Source organism: Odocoileus virginianus, chromosome 6 (assembly GCF_023699985.2).
Source record: "Odocoileus virginianus isolate 20LAN1187 ecotype Illinois chromosome 6, Ovbor_1.2, whole genome shotgun sequence".
NCBI lineage: Eukaryota > Metazoa > Chordata > Mammalia > Artiodactyla > Cervidae > Odocoileus > Odocoileus virginianus.
In genome coordinates, this window is record NC_069679.1 from 59874793 (window position 1) to 59896697 (window position 21905).

A 21905-nucleotide genomic window follows, 5' to 3' on the forward strand; every position below is an offset into this window, starting at 1 on the left:
ATCATCCACCAAATCTTCAAGTCTTGATTAAGTCTAGATTAAGTCTAGACTTAATCTAGAATCTAGAATCTTCAAGTCTAGATTAAGAATTGTTTTTAGAGATGAAGGAAAATTTTATAGCATGATAGCAATATCACCATCTGTATCATAAATATGCAGTATACTTAATACAGGAACAATCTTCCAGCTGACAGTATGGAGAAATTGTTTCTGAACTATAATGTCAAGATTTCATATTTGATTAATGCATTGTTTATAATAAAGCCTCAATAGAAAAGGTTTAATAAATCAGTGTTCTGATAGGACTGAGCTTCTAAAACATGTATCCTATAGATTTAAAGAGATTAAATAAAAGTAAAAAAATAGCACCAGAAAGTAGGTCTTTTTTTAATTATCTTTGGTTTGGAAGATAAGAAGCAGAAAGGAGAAGAGTTTAAGACTTTGGAATATCTTGGCCAGTGTGACCTCCACCTGACTATTAATTTCGTCAATACCCATAACATAAGAATTTAAGAATTCATCTTAAATTTGTCTATATTTCTTAAAAGCCAGCAAATTTTCTACAGTTTCCAGTAAGAATTCTAGATATTAGAAGGCTATTTAGACATCACACCCTTTATTCTCCTTTATTTGTGCCATTACTGTAAGAGAAATTGAAGGTACATATGTCTTATTTTCTTTTCAGTTATCCCCACTAGATTGAGTTTTATGAGGACATCCATAAAAATAAATAAAATATATATAAATGAAAAGCCCAGAGTAATATAATTTTATAATTTCTTACAGCACAATTAAATACTAAAAATTAGAGTTGTCAGTTATAAGTCTGGCTTTTGCACTGATTTATTCATCTAGCATTTACTGAGAATTTGCTATATTTTAACCATTGAAGCAAGTACTAGGTGTTCAATGAATAAGTTTTCTTCCCTGCTCCAAGGATATTATTTTAGTGAAGAAGACAGATATATATACAAATACAAGACATTTAGATCCGCTGAGAGAGGTCCACAGAAAGAGGTGGTTTTGTGTGAATTTCTGAAGGATATGGAAGATTTCATTGTTTTTGTCTTCCATGCCGAGGAATACTTTATCTGTAAGCACATGGTTTTGAAAGACCTAGTGTCTTATCTAGGGTGTGTCATGGTGGGAATATAGGTGTAGGTTGGAATATAAAGATACATAAGACTGACTGAAAGAATGAGATGTTATAGCCACATTAGGACTCTTTGCCAGGCTACTCTGTCCAAGGAATTCTCCAGGTAATACTGGATTGGGTTGCCATGCCCTCCTCCACTGGATCTTCCCTACCCAGGGATCAAGCCCACGTCTCTTATGTCTCCTGCATTAGCAGGTGGGTTCTTTACCACTAGTGCCACCTGGGAAGCCCATACAGATATCAGAGTCTCCCCTAAATATAAAAATATAGTAACATTCATTTTCATATAGTCCAGGATCAAATGGGCAGGGAAAATCTGGGTCAATTTGTGATGCAGAGACTTAGACATCTCTCAACTCCTTCTTTGATGTTGTATCCTCCCACTTTAACACCCTCAGCCTTTCTTCCTTAGTCCTGGGCCCTCATTTGGTTTCCTGTAATCAGGGTATATCCTCGCCATCCTCTCTCCTGTGAGGCAACCTAGCCAATACCCAAAATCTTTAGGGCCTACATTGTTTACCAGCTAGCGTGAGAAATAGAACTGCCCTAATGAATGTAACAACAAAATATTTAATCATCTTCTAAAAAGAATTTCACGCCAATTATTAGTAAACTTAGAGCAAGTGGAAAATCAAATTAATCAAGTACCAGTTCCAATACTGCTATTATAAACTTTATCTTGTAAAATCAGATTATAAAAACAGACTGTACTTTTAAAATTAGATTTTTTTCTCATTGGCTCTCTCTTAATGTTATTTAATAGCTATAATTAGAATATAATTTGCCTTACTTTTTATTTACATTTTATTTTACTTCAGAGTCTGAATCTACATGGAAACAGCTTGAGTAAATTGAGAGATCTTTCCAAGTTAACAGGACTTCGAAAACTTAATATCAGCTTTAATGAATTTACTTGTTTAGATGATGTATACCACCTGGTAAGAACTTTTTTGAAATTATATAAGTAAAATTATTAATTTAATGGATAAATTATTTTTGTAATAATTACCTCATCTATACCATATTAAAGATATATAGCCCAAATCAGGAACAAAGCATGCATAAAACTATAGTATGTTACTTTCTCTAAAATAGGTCTTAGAGTTAGATTCTGTTTACAAACCACATATACACCTGTGATCATATCTGAGTTCTAGCTACTTGAAAGTAAATGTAAAACTACTCCAGACTCGTTTTTAAATTGTCATTTATAAGCTGTCATTTCCAATTTCTTCTGCTATTTTTTCTCAGTCTTTTTTTTCTCCTTCTTGTGAGTCCTTATTTCTTCTTCACTTTTTGGTTTACCACTTCACAGCTAATGTTGTCTGTTCTTCCCATCTGTTCATTATCCTTATGGTTTTCTTGTCCTCTCTGCCTTGTCCTTTCTACCCAAACTTCAAATACATAGATCTTGTTTGACTTGTGTTTGCCTTCTTATAAATCAAAGGACAAATATAGTAAGTCACATGTACACACAGGTACGGATCTTGTCTGGAATTTTTTCTCTGTTATATGTCATGTAACAATAATTACATATGGGTTCCAGAACTGCAATCCAGCATCTCTGTTTCCATAGGTCTCAGGTCATCGACATGCCTTTTCAGAATATATCCAATGAGATATATTCAAAATATGTCTCAGCTCTTGCCCGTTTTCTACCTCCTTGTAACCATGTCAAGGCCCTTGCACCATTACTTCTCCTACTGTGGTGAGAGTTTGCCACTTTGTTTATTGGCCTTAGATTTTAGTATTTAAACTCCCTTTTTTCTTCTAGTAAACCAGAATCTTTTTTTATTAAATTGGGGTAACATTGGTTTATGACACTACGTAAGTTTCATGTGTACAATATTATTATATTTCAACTTCCGTATACACTACAGCGTGCTCACCACCAGAAGTTTAGTTTCTATCCATCAGCAAGCAGTTGGCCACCTTTACCCATTTTGCCCGCCCTCCACCCTACTTCCCCACTGGTAATCACTACTCATATAGCCCATGTGGTTCCTTTTATTTATGTGTTTATCTTTATTTGGTTTGGTTTATTCCTTTATTTTGTTTTTTTTTTAATTCCACATATGTGATATAATACAGTATTTGTTTTTCTCTGGCTTATTTCTCTCAGCATAATACCCTCCATCCATGTTGTTGCAAATGGCAAGATTTCATCTTTTTTATGTCTCAGTAGTATTTCATAGTATATATATACCACATCTCCTTTATACATTCATCCATTGATAGGCACTTAGGTTGCTTCCGTATCTTGGCAATTGTAAATTCAGCTATGAACTCAGGGGTACGGTATTTTAAATTTATGTTTTTATACTCTTTGGATAAATACCCAGAAGTTGAATAGCTGGATCAGATGGTGGTTCTATTCTTAATATAAAACAGAACTCTCCATACTGTTTTCCATACTGTAAATTGGCTGCACCAATTTACATTCCCACAAACAGTGCATGAGGGTTCACTTTTCTCTACATCCTCTCTTGTTATTTCTTGCCTTTTTCATAATAAATCATTGTGGTTTTGATTTGCATTTTCTTAATAATTAGTGATGAACATCTTTTCATGTTGTCCATCTGAAAATAACTTTGGAAAAATGACCATTTAGCTCCTCTGCCTATTTTTTAAATTGGGTTGTTTGGTTTTTTGTTGTTGAGTTTTAAGAGTTTTTAATATATGTTTTATATCAGCCCCTTATCAGATATATGATTTGCAAATATCTTCTCCAGCTTGGTATGTTGTCTTTTCATTTTGCTGATGGTTTCCTTTGCCATGCAGAACTTTTTAGTGTGGTGTAGTCCCATTTCTTTATTCTTGCTTTTGTCCACGTTGCTTGAAGAGTCTTATCTAGAAACACATTGCTAAGACTGATGTCAAAGAGCATACTGCCTTTATTTCTTCTAGGAATTTTAATGGTATTAGGAAACTGGACAGGCACGTGTAAGGCCAAAGTCCTTTTTAACAGAATTTCCTATAGGGTTTGGTATGCAACTGAGAAAAGAAGATAGTTTAATAGAGCTCCCAGGACTATATAGTAATTGGTGGCATTTTTTGTTTAATTTTTTTCTAATGATTTTCTAGCAGTTCCAAAGGTTATAAGAAACACTGTAATTTTGCTAAGGCACAAATAAAAAGAGTAAACTCTAAAGTCACACAGGATGAGTGAGTTTAGCCAGCTGCCCAGTGTGTATATTGCAGTGTGGCTATGTTGTTCTTTTCATCATCATGGCCGCACAGCCTACTCATTGAATAACTATTACCATGGTCCCTTTACATGTAAGGGAACTGGACAAATTTTATGCCCAAGTGTTATTTTTGAACTTTAGAACTAGGTATAGACTCCTCAAACATCAAGAATCTGATATATAAATATGTCTCTAAAAATGACTATAAGGATCTTCAGGTGTTCAAAGAGAGGAGACACTGTATATGTAGAATAAAACACAGATCCTGAAAACCATATACTACAAATATGTGGTTTAGTAAATTATTATAAGGTGAACATGCTTGTAACTATCGTCCAGGTCAAGAAATAAAACTCTGCCACCCAGAGCATAAATCCTTATATGCCCCATTCCTTCAGGAAATCATTATCCTAACTTCTATGGTTATCCTCTCCCTGCTATTTTCCCCCCACAGTTCCATCACCCAAATGTGCATCCCTAGCACAGCCGTTTGGTTTCCCCCATTTTTTAAATGTACTGTATTTTTTAAGTCTCTTTTAAGTTTCCCTTCTATTCTCTTTCACACCCCACTGTTTATTTGTTAGAGAAGGAAATGGCAACCCATTCCAGTTTTCTCACCTGGAAAATCCCATGGTCAGAGGAGTCTAGTGGGATGCACTCCTTGAAGTTGCAGAATCATAAAACAGTTGTAGAAAAACTTGCACCTTCCAACCCAAAGAGTTTCCCACAGTCTAGACGCTGCCAATATATTACTTATGATACAACTCTACATGCCCTCCACCCACCGGTTTTTTTTTTCCAAATTGGCAACTGGATCCAGAGATTGGATCAGACTGAGATTGCATTCCTCTGGCAAGACTGTAAGAGACATATAATGTCTAGTCATCACTTTTCTGATTCAAGGAGGCTATATCCATTGTTCTTCAGTTGCTCAGTCGTGTTTGACTCTTTGCCAGCCCATGGGCTACAGCACGCTCCCCTGTCCTTCACCATTTCCCGGAGCTTGCTCAAACTCAGCTGCATTGAGTCAGTGATGCCATCCAACCATCTCGTCCTCTGTTGTCCCCTTCTCCTCCTGCCTTCATTCTTCCCAAAATCAGAGTCTTTTCCAATGAGTCAGCTCTTCCCATCAGGTGGCCAAAGTATTAGAGCTTCAGCTTCTGCATCAGTCCTTCCAATGAATATTCAGGGTTGATTTCCTTTGTTCTCCTTGCAGTCCAAGGGACTCTCAAAACACCACAGTTCAAAAGCATCAATTCTTTGGCACTCAGCCTTCTTTATGGTCCAACCCTCATATCTGTACAATGAGACTACTGGAAAAACCATAGTTTTAACTGGACGGACCTTTGTCGACAGAGTAATGCCTCTGCTTTTTAATACACTGTCTGCCATAGCTTTTCTTCCAAGGAACAAGTGTCTTTTAAGTTCATGGCTGCAGTCACCATCTGCAGTGATTTTGGAGCCCAAGAAAATAAAGTCTTTTACTGTTTCCGTTGTTTCCCCATCTATATGCCATGAAGTGATGGGACCAGATGCCATGATCTTAGTTTTCTGAATGTTGAGTTTTAAACCAGTTTTTCACTCTTCTCTTTCACCTTCATCAAGAAGCTCTTTAGTTCCTCTTTGCTTTCTGCCATAAAGTTGGTATCATCTACATATCTGAGGTTATTGATATTTCTCCTGGCAATCTTGATTCCAGCTTGTGATTCATCCAGCCCAGCACTGAATATTCATTAATTCATTGAAAATTATGAAATAGATTCTTATTCTCATTTCTTTTTCATTTATTAATTGGAATATTTTACAGAGACATTTCCCCTTATCTATTATTTGGATACCTAGTAGAACCATTCATATAGAAAATCCAGAACAGATATTTGATTATTTGCCTTTACTTACAAACTTTGAAGATAATGAATTAGTTCCTTATTATTTCCCAAAGATGAGCAATTCTTTTTCTGTTTTAATATCATTAGGAATGCAGGGACTTAAACATATTTGATGTTATTCAATTTATTGCAATTATCATCATGACGAAGCTGAGATTTTCTTATCCTTAGCCAGTGGAAGCATCATAAAGTTATCTCCTTTAGCCATGACTCTCATAGTCTGTGATAGCTTCTTTTCCACCTAGCATGAATGATTTTCCATACACATTTTGTGTATTTTTCTACTGCAGACATGGAGTCAACTATTTCTTCAAGAAGCCCTGGTTTCTTTTAGAGAAGTGGTATTTCAGGACCACAACCTCGGTTGGTCACTGTTTATAAGTCTTTCCATTGGACAGGACTTGTTGTGAGGGGTGTGTGTGTGGGAGTGGGGCTGGTATATATGCGTATGTATAACTAAAACTAACCTTATGAATTTATATTGATATTTCCAATTCAAGACTGCAAATCATTTAGCCTAACCTTTCCTCTGTTGTTGTTTTGGTCAGTTGTTAAGTCATTTTGGACTCTATCCTATGAACTGCAGGACACCAGGCTTCCCTATCCTTCACTATCTCCCAGTTTGCTAAAACTCGTGTCCATTGAGTTGGTGATGCCATCCAACCATCTTATCCTCTGTCATCCCCTTCTCCTCCTGCCCTCAATCTTTCCCAGCATCAGGATCTTTTCCAAAGAGTCAGATCTTCCCATCAGGTGGCCAGAGTATTGAAGCTTTAGCTTCAGCATCAGTCCTTCCAATGAATATTCAGGGTTGATTTCTTTTAGGATTGACTGATTTGATCTCCTTTCTGTCCAGGAACTCTCAAGAATCTTCTCCAGCACCACAGTTCAAAAGCATCAATTCTTTGATGCTCAACCTTCTTTATGGTCCAACTCTCACATCCGTTACATGACTACTGGAAAAACCATAGCTTTGACTATATGGACCTTTGTCAGCAAAGTGATGTTTCTGCTTTTTAATATGGTGTCTAAATTTGTCATAGCTTCTCTTTCAAGTAGCAAGTATCATTTAATTTCTGACTGCAGTCACTGTCCACAGTGATTTTGGAGCCCAAGAAAATAAAATCTGCCACTCTTTCCGTTTTTCCCCCATCTACTTGCCATGAAGTGATGGGACAGGATGCCATGATCTTATTTTTTTGGGATATTGAGTTTTCTCTGCTACATACATCTATATCTTTTTTCAACACCAATAATCCTGATTTTCAAGGTTACAAGGTGATAGAATTAGTATATTTAATAATCATTTATTTGTTTTATCCCATGTTACTAATACAACAGCCTTGGAATGACAGCACTAATACCCACATCAGCTTGTTACCATAACTATTTTTTTTTAATTTTGTGTATGCTCTTTCCAGTCTTCCCTATTTTAAAAAAGTTAAAATTATCATACTATATCTACTTTGAGCATGTAGCCCTTACACTCTGTACACTCTACCTTTTAGATCATTGGTAATTGTATATTTAATTCTCATCACCAGTCCTTAGATTGGTATCAAACATCTTAATTGTCAGAAAAATATTCTATTATAGATTCCTAAAGAAGGGCTTATAGGAACAAAATCCCTTAAGTTACTACATGTTGGTAATAGTTTATGTCCTTTATACCTGAAAGATGGTTTTGTTAGGTATAAAATCCTTGACTCACAATTTTGTTTCTTGGGCATCTTAAATGTTATTTAATTTTCTTGTGGCATAAAGTGTTGCTGTAGAAAAGTCTGATGAGAATGTATAATTTTTTCTCTTATAAGCCACAGGCTTTTTTCTTCTAGATGTCCAAAGGAAGTTTTTTAGTTTTCATTAAAGTCTAGTAATTTTATTATAAGAGTATGTCTTGGCATTGCTTGTTCTGGGTCAAGATTTCACATTCACAGTATACTCCTCCAAAATAAATATTAAAATCATTTTTTTGAACTGAAAGTTTTTACCAATTTTTGTTTCCTTGCTTTGGTTTTCTTCTTAAGGAACTCACATTATCCATATATTGAATCTTTTCTTCACTATTTGTCACTTTCTCTTGAGTCCTTTTTATAGCTCCGTTTAGATTTTTTAATTGATTTGATTTTTTAAAATTTCTGTCTTTTTCACTTTCTGTTTCTCTTAAGGTGTTGTCTGTTGTTTACTCTTTTTGTCTTTGGCTAGTTTAGTATTCACTTCTGAAATGATTTTATTATTTTATTTTAGATTCTTTTCTGGGTTCTTTCACTTTACTTCTGAGTTTTTCTCATCCAGATTTCTGTTGTTATTTTGTATCTTGTATCATTCTTAACATCTTTTTGCTTGCTTTGAAATAACAGGTTTATGGTTATGATATGTTTCTTGGGCATGTTTTTCTGGTATACTTTTATTGCTCACAGCAATATTTCTGTGTCTCTTTCATGCATGCATAGTTTGTTTAGCTTTGCCTGGGATTTTAACTTAGTACTTTTCTGCTGCTCATTTTTCAGTGAAATTACTTCTTCTTAACTTTTAAAATGAAAGTGGGTGATGGGGAAGCTTTTGTAGTTTCACAGATCTCCCTCTTCTGCTATTTATATGTACTGTTAACAGTTGTAGCACTTATTTTCTGGGATTTCCTGACTCTATTTCCTTCTTCCACTTCCGTCTGAACTTTCTCTTTTATTTGCCTCCTTTGTCCTTATCCTGTTTGATTTTGACTTAGCCCAGCAGTTTCTTCTCCAAGAAGGATTCAGTTCTTACCAGAGCCTGGTGGGGCAGTTAGAAAATTCATAGGTTCTAGACTGGTCCAGGCCCTTCAGACCTTTTTACTCTGGGTTTCATGTACTCATCTGGTATCAGAGAAGGCAAAACTCCCACTTTCAACTGCACTCACTGTGCCTTCAGAGAGTCCACTGAATATTGGTTGGCTATTTTGGGGCCCAGGTCTGTCAGATGATGCCCTGACGCTTCCTTCTTCCTCTCACATAGACATGGACACCATGTAGTCTTGTGGTTGTTGGCGGTTTATCCCCACCAACCTCTTTTGGGACTTATGGGGCTACCTTGTTATGCAGCTTTATTATAAATGTTGTCCATGGAATTTTGGTCTTATTTTTACTTTCTTTTTATGTGGGGATTCAGAGAGGTTGAATACCTGTGCTGTCTCCGCCTACGTATTTTCCAATAATCAACTTTGTATGTGTGTTTAATATTAATTATATTTATCTCTGTATCACAAAAGGCTATGCCCTGATTTAATCACTCACCTGTTACTTCTATCATCTAAGTTTTTATGTTTGCCTTTAGTTTATCTCATTTTTTACCAGCTGAGCCACTAGGGGCTCAGATGGTAGAGACTCTGCCTGTAATTCAGGAGACCTGGGTGCAACCTCTAGGTTGGGAAGATCCTCTGGAGAAGAAAATGGCTACCCACTCCAGCATTCAGGCCTGGAGAATTCCATGAACAGAGGAGCCTGGAAGACTACAGTCCATGGGGTCGCACAGAGTTGGACATGACTGAGTGACTTTCACTTTTACTTATCTCATTTTTACTATCATTTTCCTTAACTGTGTCTCTAACATGGAGAGTTTCTGTACTTTATTGTATGATAGGCATTAGGTTCTACTAGGTTGCAGAAAGTAAACAGATGGTTACTATGTGTTCATTACCCTGTCTTTGCCTTGTGAATCAGAATTCCTAATCTATGACTGTTTATATAATGAAAGACCTGAGCTTCATAAATGGTGGAGATACATTATATAATTTTTATAGATTTTTTAAAAATCTAAGCAAGACATCCACATAAGGTAAAATTGAAATATCAAAAGCTGTATATCTGTCATTCATTCACTTGAACTATCAGGAAAGGAGAGTATCCAAGCCAAAGAAATAGGAGCAGATTTTTTTTCTCTGAAAATAACTATGCCATAATCAGAGTTGGCCAAGGAGAGACAAGTATGTATGGCTATTTGCTACTTTATAGATTGTAGAAATAATACTTGTCTTACCTTTTCCAATGAAAAATTTAGTGTTAAAATATTTCCAATGCCTCAAGACAGATAATCTACATTTAGAGATTGAACTATTATCCCTAAAATATTTTAAATAGGTCTTGTCAGTTTTAATCTGTGTAATTTGGGCTGAATTGTACCATAACTTAAAAAAGATTTAAACCAAAACACAAGAAATACTAAAATGCCAAGTTCTCCGGCAAAACTGAAAATATTATTCCTTGAATATTCATGGAGTGTATGGAGTCTCTTTTATATTTTGGAAATATAAAAAAGTGAAGATCCTACCTCTGTTTTCAAGGAAAGAAGACAGCTATCTTTATATAATGAATTGTTCCCAAATGCTAATCAGCATGCAAGTGTCAGAATTTGGGGCAAGTTTTTAACCATTTTTTGATGAAAAATGGCAAAAGATGGACCATATAGTAAATTTTTATAAATCTAAATTTATTTAATTTAAAAGACTGTTCTAAGATTATATCCTTAATACTTTCTACTGCCAAATATCCTTTTGTTCAAGAAATTATAATGATAGTAAATTATAGGATATTTTTTACTGTGCTTACTTAAATAATAAAAGTCAGTAACACTATTTAATTTCCAGAAACTTTAGATTTTAATGATCTGAACACTCAACTCTTGAAACCTGAGTCATTGTAATAATAGGTGCTATTACAACAATATGAACTATGCATTATATAGCAGTAACTAATTCTATGGTGAATTAAAATGATTGTTTAAGTTATAAAGAAATCAAGTTTATTTTTAATTTATAGTAATATTTTTATTTTAATAAATATGTTGCAAAATATTTTCTTCATGTTTCCTTTATCACTTCCTGGTTCTGGGTCTGAGTTAGTATATACTTTAAAAGAAAATTTTGTTTGCACTGGATAGAAGTAGCAAATTGTTTTAAAGATTTCTTACAGTTAAGTAAAATAAAGATCTAAATATATACATGGCCAAAGATGAGAAACTCAACAAGCAAAAAAATAGCTGCTATCGATACAGGCTTCCCTGGTGGCTCAGACAGTAGAGAATCTGCCTGCAATGCGGGAGACCCAGGTTCAATCCCTGGGTCAGGAAGATCCCCTGGAGAAGGAAATGGCACCCACTCCAGTATTCTTGCCTGGGAATCCCATGGACAGAGGAGCCTGTGGGGCTATAGTCCATGGGATCTCAAACATGGAAAAGGTGTGCAACTTCACTGGTAATAATGTAAATTAAAATAAGGCCGGTAGGTTCGTAGATATTTAAGGAATGAGCATTCTCAAATCCTATTGTTGGAAGAAAAAACTGATACAAACTTCCTTTAAACTACTTGGCAATATTTATCGAGTCAACAATATAGAAATCCTAAAAACCATTAATCTTATTTCTAAAAACCTTTCCTGAGAAAATATTGGAGTCTTGGTTAAATTATTATGAACATGGACATTTGTTGCAATGTTGCCAAAAATTAGAAGTCACATAAATGTCCATAGCAAAATATTTTTAAAATTCTAATAATTTACATATTAGAATATTTATACAATCATGAAAAATCATTTTGAATAATATTTAATAATGTGTGAACATGTTATAAGGGAACAAAATTCCATATAATAGAGTAATAAATTTGTTTTATATAAGAAAAATATATGAGCATATAATAAAAAATGTTTTCAGTGATTCTTTCTGAGCAACAGAATTATATATGCTTTCTTTTTTTTATTTACTGTATTTCCCAGACCTCCAACAAGAACGTGTTACTTTAATATTTTTTAAAAAATTATTATAGAAAAATCCTGTCCTTTTAAAAAAGGAAATTATAGAATGTAACAGGTTTAGTTTCTGCCTCTGAAGATGAACCTTTTTAAACTAGGCCATGAGTTTAAACCAGAAGCCTAGATATAAGAAGTGTAATTCTTTGTTGGGGACAAATTTTCTTGTTAGTTTCTCTTTGCTGTCTCATCTGTAAAAACACATACTGCCACTCTATGTTACAAGGGTGAAGAGAGAAGAGAAAATTACTAAAATAAAATATCTGTAGCTCTTTATTAATAGGAAAAGAGGTACTTTGATGCCATTACTGCAGTTTCTGTTTTCTGTAAGGATTGCAGAAAGGCTACTGTTTCAATTTTCTATAAGGATTACCAAAAAGCATGTAAAGTACTTACAGAATCAGAGAGAGAAAAAAAGAACTGTGTAAATACAAACCATGATCCTTCTGGCATCACTTCTATTTGTATGTGTTGCAGTATAACCTTGAATATTTGGATGCAAGTCATAACCATGTGATAACCCTTGAAGGATTTAGAGGTCTGATGAAACTTAAGCACTTAGACTTGAGTTGGAATCAATTGAAAAAATCTGGCGATGAAATAAATATGTTATGCAAACATACCACAAGCCTTCTCACTCTTGATATTCGACATAATCCATGGCAAAAGGTATGTAACAGACATGTTTATAAAAAACAATCATTTTTATTTCAAAGCTGTTTTCTCATTATTATTCAATAATACCCAGAAGCAAACTGTCTTTGTCTCAGTAGAGTTCCTTGAAGTATTTCATAAGTTGAATATAATGTATTGATCAAGTGAATCAAATGTTATTATAGAAAAGTCATTAATTTCACATCAGATCTTTTTGCAGCCTCTAATAGTTTGAGAGTATTGTGGTCTTAAGAGCATCAGATGTCATTGCCATCTGAAAACCTTTAGAGAAATTTTATAATGCACTATATATAGCTCAGTGTGCTAGAATCCTAACTGTAGTGAGGCACAGGAACCAAGAATAATAGAGTATTATACTGTGAGAGAAACATACTGGTAAAGGGGGAACAAAGTTGTCACATTCTCTGATAAACCTAAATTATAAAGTCTTATTTATGTTCTGTTATAAAAGGAAATTTGAGCACTGTTTTTTCTCGTCACAAACATATTTAGATTCATGCTAAGGACTTTCAGTATTCAATGATTATATTGAAGAATATCTCCAAGTATTTAAAATAAGCCCCAAGCTTATAATTTCAAGAATACATCTTTTCTTGCATTTCAAAAATGCATATAGACCGTGTTCAACATTTTAAAAAGGGACTAAAGCATGATTGTTTCTGTTACCTTGGCCATATTACTATGTTCATCCTGTTGTATTTCTCCTTTTCACACCATAAAATTGAAGCATATTTTTCTTTTACCAAATCAGACTTCCTGAATGATCATAATAGAGCTATAGCCCTGCTGCCAAATTAAATGTCAAGAGCTGAAGATCTGTATTGGCTCACCCAATTGGCTGAGTAGCTAACTGCTGATCTAGATAAACAGGAGGCACTGCAGTTCTTTGAACACTTTCCATCACTGTCACTTTTCAACGGCTAGTGGGATTTCCTCCCTTCACAACAGTAGAAGTATCCAACTTCAAACAAAACAGATTAATTCTTAAATATAATTTAATATCAACTATTATTTGAAGAATTAAGTTAAGCCTTTATTTTTAGACATATATAATAAAGTAGGAGGTGCATAATTTGAATTATGTGGGAAGGAATGAAGAAAAACTCCTTTCCATGTCATAATATTATGTAATATTTTGTAAAAAATTACCTTTTGTTATTTTTCCCAAGCCAGCCACATTAAGGCTGAGTGTTATTGGCAGATTAAAGACTCTTACTCATTTAGATGGAGTCCTCATTTCTGAAGAAGAAGCAACAGCAGCTATGAAATTTATTTCTGGAACAAAGATTACTCAGGTTGGCTTTTACTGTTTAATATTTCTTGTTCTATTTAGAATATACAAATAATATTTCCCATACTCTTATTTCATTATTGAGATTTTGTATTCTCTCTTAGCATGCTAATAAAAAAAATTCATCTATAGCAATCACATCACTAGAAAAATTTTTCTGCTTAAATGTATCCTATTAAAATACCAAATGGTTGTATGGAGTCTGATCCCTGGACACTACCCCAAAAATACCTCTAGGGTAACTGTTTTTTTCCTAGTCAACCTGAACTCACCTGAGTCCTTTCTAGAGCCTTCATGAAAATAAGCAACTTTCTGTGGATAAGGTAAGCCTAGAGACCTTGAGAAAGCATTTAGTGACTTATTTAACCTAGTATTGATATTATATGTGTCTGGCTGAAAAAAACAAAACCTATTAACTTGGGGAAGGGGGAATACCTGTATTATCCAGATTAAGAATGCTACTTTAACTAAAGTTGCTTTAATATCCTTAATATCTCCACTCTAGTTATCTAGGTATTTACTTTCTGTAGAATGTTTGAATGTTAATTCCTTAATGTAATGTTTAATTTTGGATCTGTTTAAAGTGAAGGAAAGAAACTTTTTTGTTGATCAGAATATCATTGACTCCTAAAGAAGACATGGGGATTTACCCTACCAGAAATCAAAACTTGCTAAAATCCAGTGTGGATTTGGCAGAGTTAGACAAATAGACCAACACAACAGAATATAAAGACCCAGTGTAGACCCACACATACACGGAAAAGTGATAAATCCAGAGCTGACAGTATAGATTAGGGAGTCTAGTCAATAAAAGGTACTGGGATAACTGCATTAAGGTTTCACTGCAAAACACAAAACCAAAATATTTTAGAAGAAAAGATCAGAAATTATCATTATAACCTTGAATTAGGGAAGAATGTATTATGTAAGAAATAGAGAGCATAAACTATAAAAGATTGGATTTGTCTATCTTAAAATTAATACATCTAATCCTCAAAGGGTAGAAAGTCAAAAGACAAGCTATATAATGGGACAAGAAATTTGCAACATATCTAACTGACAAAATTAGATAAAATTAGACAAAATTAGACAAAATTCTTTATATATCCAAAATATATTAGGAAAAAGACAACCAATCAAACAGAAAAATGAACAAAAGATTTAAATAGACACTTCACTGGAGAGGAAATCAGAACAGCCAAACAACTTAGGAAAAGATGCTCTACCACATTAATACTCAAGATAATAAACATTAAAACTTTAATGAGCTACCAATTTATGGCCACTATTGGGGAAAAAAACACTCTTGACAATACCAAGTTTTAGCAAAGATTTGAAGTAAAAGTTATTACAATTGGTGTAACCACTTTGGAAAACAAATTGACCCTATCCAGTAAAGCTGAATGTATACATACCCTAAACCCAGCAAGTTATATACTCCAAAGAAACTCTTGCATATGTGTACCAAGAGTCATGCACAAGAGTATTCATAACAGTAATGTTTATAATAGCAAAAAAAACCCCTGAAATCAGCTCAGTGTTCATTGACTTTGATAAGGAAATACTATATAACAATGACGTATGAATAAACTACAGCTATAGGCAGAAGTGTAGATGAATCTCATAATGTTGAGCAAAAAGCAAGTTACAGAATACAAACATTCAATTTTCACAAAGTTCAAATATGTGTAAGACTAATATTTTATTTATGGATAAAAACATAGGTCTATAAAGAAAACAAGTAGTGGTAGATACAAATTTTGAGATTATTTGATTGCTTCTTAACAGGACTGACTGATTCACTTGAGATGACTGATGGCTTCTGAGCAGCAGAGAAAAAAGATTAGGATGGGAGACCCAGGGAGCTTCTGGGGTATTAGGAATATTCTAGCTCTTAAACTGGTTTCATGGATGAATTACATGGTGTTTGTATTATAATAATCCTTTCACAGTTTTATAAATATTATTTTATTATGGCTAAATGACTGACAAAATAAAAACTGAGTGAGATACATGATTTACAGTATATCAAGTTACTGGAAACACTTTAAGACATAGAAAGTGTCATATTTTAAAATCACTCATTGGATCAGCCACCTGAGAGACAGTGCTTCTAACTGTGTATACATGGGCCTCTCTGTGCTAGTTCCTTATTCATCATGTGTTTTTCTGTTTTATTAGTTATCTCTCTTACGGCATTCTAGTACTAAAGAAGAGAGACCACGGATTCTCAGCACATGGCCTTCTGCCAAAATTCTGACACAGACTTCAAAGTTAGGACCACATTCACATATGAGTGGAAATTGGTACTTGAAGGTAAAAGCAATTCTATTAAACTTAATGTAAAAATCTTAAGTTCAGTTGATTTTAGTCAGCTTGCCCCTTATGTCATAAAGAGGGTACAGACAGGTAATGGGCAGAAAACTGGGAGAGACAAATTAAAATTGAAAGAGAAGTCAAGTTGTGACTGGCTATGTCACAGGGCTAGACATTGGGACTAGGCCTCAATGTTCCAGATGTTCAAGCTGGATTTGGAAAAGGCAGAGGAACCAGAGATCAAATTGCCAACATCCACTGGATCATAGAAAAACCTAGAGAGTTCAAGAAAAACATCTACTTTTGCTTTATTAACTATGCCAAAGCCTTTGACTGTGTGAATCACAACAAACTGGAAAATTCTTAAAGAGGTGGGAATATCAGACCACCTGACCTGCCTCCTGAGAAATCTGTATGCAGGTCAAGAAGCAACAGTTAGAACTGGATATGGAACAACCGACTGATTCCAGATTGGGAAAGGAGTATGTCAAGGCTGTATATTGTCACCCTGCTTATTTAACTTGTATGCAGAGTGCATCATGTGAAATGCCGGGCTGAATGAAGAACAAGTTGGAATCAAGATTGCCAGGAGAAATATCAATAACCTCAGATATGTAGATGACACCACACTTATGGCAGAAAGCAAAGAGGAACTAAAGAGCCTCCTGATGAAAGTGAAAGAGGGGAATGAAAAAGATGGCTTAAAACTTAACATTCAGAAAACTAAGATCATGGCATCTGGTCCCATCACTTCATGGCAAATAGATGGGATAACAATGGAAACAGTGACAGACTTTATTTTCTTGGGCTCCAAAATCACTGTAGATGGTGACTACAGCCATGAGATTAAAAGACGCTTGTTCCCTGGAAGAAAAGCTATGGCCAACCTAGAAAGCATATTAAAAAGCAGAGAAATCACTTTGTCGACAAGGGTCCATCTAGTCAAACTATGGTATTTCCAGTAGTCATGTATGGATGTGAGAGTTGGACTGTGAAGAAAGCTGAGAACCGAAGAATTTATGCTTTTGAAGTGTGGTGTTGGAGAAGACTCTTGAGAGTCCCTTGGACTGCAAGGAGATCCAACCAGTCAGTCCTAAAGGAAATCAGTCCTGAATATTCATTGGAAGGACAGATGCTGAAGCTGAAACTCCAATACTTTGGCCACCTGATTCAAAGAACTGACTCGTTAGAAAAGACCCTGAAGCTGGGAAAGATTGAAGGCAGGAGGAGAAGGGGATGACAGAGGACGAGATGGCTGGATGGCATCACCAACTCGATGGACATGAGTTTGAGCAAGCTTCAGGAGTTGATGATGGACAGGGAAGCCTGGCGTGCTGCAGTCCATGGAGTCACAAAAAGTCGGACATGACTGGGTGACTGAACTGAGCTGAGACCTCAACAGTGGTCACTCTAGCACAGGAATTTAGGATAAAGGTACACTACAAAACCAATGGGTAGATTCTGATAATATATCAAAATAAACAAGAGGACTTTAAAGCTCAGAGCCAGAGACCAAGTCAAAAGTTTGGATGGTAAGGTAAAAAGAATCAGGAATCCTGGCAAGGGAATAGGGGAACTGGTCAGAATTCACCCAAAGCTAGGGGAAAATGTTATGGATCACCCGCAGCTTCTTGCTTCATAAAGCAGCATGTAACCTCTTGCCAAAGGGAGAAACTGAGTTAACAGAATCTGACCCTTGAAAATGGAAGATATTAGTGCCGTTGTTTTTATTACAGGATACAGAGATATTTAGCTGTGATGCTGGCTCAGTTATAGTCTCAGCTGACCCCATGGGCAGTTCTGGAATTACAGTGGCCCTTTAAATCTGTCCTCAGTTGGGCTGAGAAGGCCAGGCCTTTCTTTGCCAGGCCTTTCTTTCCCTTCATCATTGGGTAGGCGCCAACCTGGGAAGGGGCATGACCTAGAGCAAGGCAGCTCTCTGCAGCTGATGCTGTCCCTGAAGGGACTGACAGTTGAAGGCTTTCTGCCAATAGCACTACCAGCAGCTGAGACAAGGCCTTCAGTACTGGGAAGCTGACTGGCACAGCTCAGTTCCTACAAAACCATATAAGTCCCTCTTTGAGTTATAATCTCAAAAAATAATCAGAATTTTACTTTTCTGTAAATAAAGAGCTTTGCCATATCTTTAGTTCCTAAAGGATTTTTTTTTGTTACCACATTTGAATTATTTCATTAGCCTTTTTATCTTACAACATTGAATTCTGACATGATTCAGAAATAACATATAAAGTGAATCATTCTACAGATAACTGCCTTAAATTTAGATGGGCAACATCTTTTTGAAATCACAAATTTAGAAAAATTGGAAAATTTGAAATGGGCTTCATTCAGCAACAATAATCTCACTAAAATGGAAGGCTTGGAATCTTGTGTTAACTTGGAAGAGCTCACATTAGATGGAAACTGCATCTCAAAGATAGAAGGTAAGATGTTAGATAATCCTAGAGTCTTAAAATATGAATGTCTAATTAAGAAGAGTAAAAAGTGAGTAACACTGATGAAGGAATTTATGAAGAGGAAGATCTTCCAAGAAGTCCCAAGAAGGTTTGGAGTAGAATATTCTGTCTAACTTACTTCAGCCATGTCCAACTTTTTGTGACCCTATGAACTGTATCCCGACAGGCTCCTCTGTCCATGGGATTCTCCAGGCAAGAATACTGGAGTGGGTTGTCATGCTTTCCCTCCTCCAGGGGATTCTCCTGACCCTGGGTTAGAACCTATATCTCTTATGTCTTCTGCATTGGCAGGCAGGTTCTTTACCACTGGTGCCACCTGTTAAGCCCAGAGTATTCTAAACACCTCTTAGTGGAATCTGTGGTTGGTTACTATATATAATGAGCCCAACTAACTGACTTTCATTTCCTCTGCCTTCCCTCCCATCTTTGAACCCATGTTTACCATCTATTACCAAACCTAGCATGTAACAAACTAGGCAGAAGTCAAGATCTATACCATTGTGTATACATTAATAAATGAATGAATGAGGTATACTTTTGAAAAAGATAAGTACCCATACAGAAACACACACACACACACATCAGCATACTTATCTAGGTATAGGATATTTCTGGATGTGCATTTTGGTAACAGGGTTGTCATTGAGAGAAGGTAAAAGTTGAAAACCAAAGCCTGGGAAAGAGACTTAATTTATTTGCTTTTGAGTTGTTTTTAGCATGTATGTGTACTACCTTTTTCATAAAATAGAAATTTTTACTTTAAAAAATTACATATGCAAAGCAAGCATTAATTACCTTTAAAAATAGAATGTTTAACAGTCATTATACTTTAATGGTGATTAACAATAGTTTATAAAAAAGTGCTTGATCATAGGAATCACTTAGGATACTAATCAAATATATGTACAGATTCACAGGCCTCTCTTCTATAGATTTCAGCTGAGTAAGAGGGTAGAGAGGTGCAGCCCAGGCATCTGTGTTTAGAACCATCACTAGTCTTCCACTCCCATACAGTAGGGTGCGAATTTTGCTTTGTATATACAACTGAGAACCCATTTCCTTTTTATTCCCTGCCATATGCTCATTGAAAGGAAGAATCCTTCAACCTGTCTTTTCCCTATACCCACTTTTCAAAGATAGCTACCCCACTAAACTTTAACAGATATTTACCTTTTTTTTTTTCCCCAAACACAGATAGGCCTAATATCCAATTTGAGGACTTTTGCTTTGATAGTACATCCTAACTGGCCCCAGATTGATTTACTTTCAGCATTTCATAGTCCCATGATAAAGGCTGATGTGAGAGGGGAACATGAATAAAATTTATTGAGTACTCATTTATTTGCCAATAGCTATAACTGATACTTTTCAAATATCACTCTATTTAATTCCATAGCCCTTAGAAGTAGATTTCAGTATATCCATTTCATGGATGAGGAAAATTAGGCTCAGAGTTTACATAATTCTACATAATTTATCTATGGTCCTAAATCTAGTACTGTTACATTTGAAATCAATTCTGACTCCATAGTTCTGGTCTTTCAACTGGATCATCCTATCCACAGTTACAAAGTGTCTACAGTACATATTATATTAATATATAGGGATTAGATTGTAGTGAGAGGTAGCATTTCTGTCTTAAAGTACTTCTAAGCAGAAAAAGGTAGAATTAAAGTTCTTTTTTTTTTTACTGGAAATGATGCCACAGTAAGGAATACTTTCCAGAGCATTATATTCTAGTTCCTTACCCTTAATGTTTTACAGTACGGGTTGGTGATTACTTTAAGCTTTGTGTAGAGCTTTATATTATTGTGATGATGAAAATGTTAATTAATTACATCATTAAAAGGTTATTTGAAAGCTTAATTCAATATTCCTACACAGTGCTTTCCCTTAACATCTTAGAAAAATGAGTCTACTTAGAAATCCAAAGTTAGAATTTAACATATTAGTTGGGACTTAATGCAGATTATATTCTTCTTTAACAAAAGGAAAAACAATGATGATCAATACTATAAAATCTGTCAAGTGACTTGAACTTAGCAAAAGAAAACAGTAAGACAACCAGCAGCTTATTTTTTAAATTAACCTTTCAGTGCTGTCTGAATCTTTTTTTTGAATTTGCTTATTTTTCTAGGCATTTCCAAGCTGACTAAATTAACCCGCCTCAGCATAAATAATAATCTCCTCACTGGTTTGGAAAAGCATACTTTTGATAACATGCTTCATCTGCATTCCCTTTCTCTTGAGAACAATAGAATCACTTCACTGAGTGGTTTACAAAAAGCTTTTACACTAATTGAATTATATGTAAGCAATAACTATATTGCTCTCAATCAGGAGATCTACAATTTAAAGGTGACTATCTGGGGGCACTAATGTTTTTATTTTTCTAAATATTTTATTTATTTATACTACAAAAGTAATACATGCTCTCTATATAGAATTTGGAAAATATAGAAAAATGCAAAGAAGAAAATAAAAATCAGGAAAAACAAGGTTTGTTAAAATGTATCTGCATTCAATTTGTGTACACATACAAACATGTGAGTGTGTAACCATAGTGTCCCCAAGTTGATAGCTTCACAGAAATATATTTTAGTCCACAAATAAAATAACCCGATCCCCCATTCCTTCTAACTGTGCCTTCCTTAAGTATTTCCAAGGATTGCCTAACCTGACTGGGGGATAAGATTCATTAACAATTCCTGTTCTCAGAGCAGTTCTTGATTATCTTTCACTGCTTTCTGGTTCTTATTGATAGCTTCTACCCTCTCTGGTCAGCTTTGCCCAGCTTTGCCTTCTGTAATTCTCCCCAGTAAACCTCTTATATTGAGGCTCCTGTATAACAGGTTTTACTGGAGGTTTTAATAAAATGGCAGTTTACTACAACAAAGAATAGGGATTTACTTCAAATGTAATGTGGGACCTCATAGTTTCTAAAGTTCAAAGGTCATTTCTTACCACTGAGTCTCCCAATGGCCTGTCTCCTTTTGCTGACACCACGTTGCTAGGGCTTTATCTCCTGCCAAAAACTTACATCCATTTCCTATCTTTTCTTACTTGCAAACTTACCCTCATCATATTCCCCCAATACAACTACTTCTAGAGCTGTAGAGTCAACCTAATCAACAAT

The 21905-nt window shown here is 35.1% G+C and overlaps 1 protein-coding gene across 1 annotated transcript in view; it reads left to right on the plus strand.

Moving 5' to 3' along the window:
• The window catches only part of LRRC9 (leucine rich repeat containing 9), a 112744-nt gene that overhangs the window by 57528 nt on the left and 33311 nt on the right, over nucleotides 1-21905 (plus strand). The window contains exons 17-22 of the mRNA XM_070469426.1: nucleotides 1975-2094; nucleotides 12488-12679; nucleotides 13855-13980; nucleotides 16158-16292; nucleotides 18559-18736; nucleotides 20907-21127. Of these exons, the coding sequence (XP_070325527.1) occupies nucleotides 1975-2094; nucleotides 12488-12679; nucleotides 13855-13980; nucleotides 16158-16292; nucleotides 18559-18736; nucleotides 20907-21127 (972 nt within the window). The remainder of the gene's footprint in view (nucleotides 1-1974; nucleotides 2095-12487; nucleotides 12680-13854; nucleotides 13981-16157; nucleotides 16293-18558; nucleotides 18737-20906; nucleotides 21128-21905) is intronic.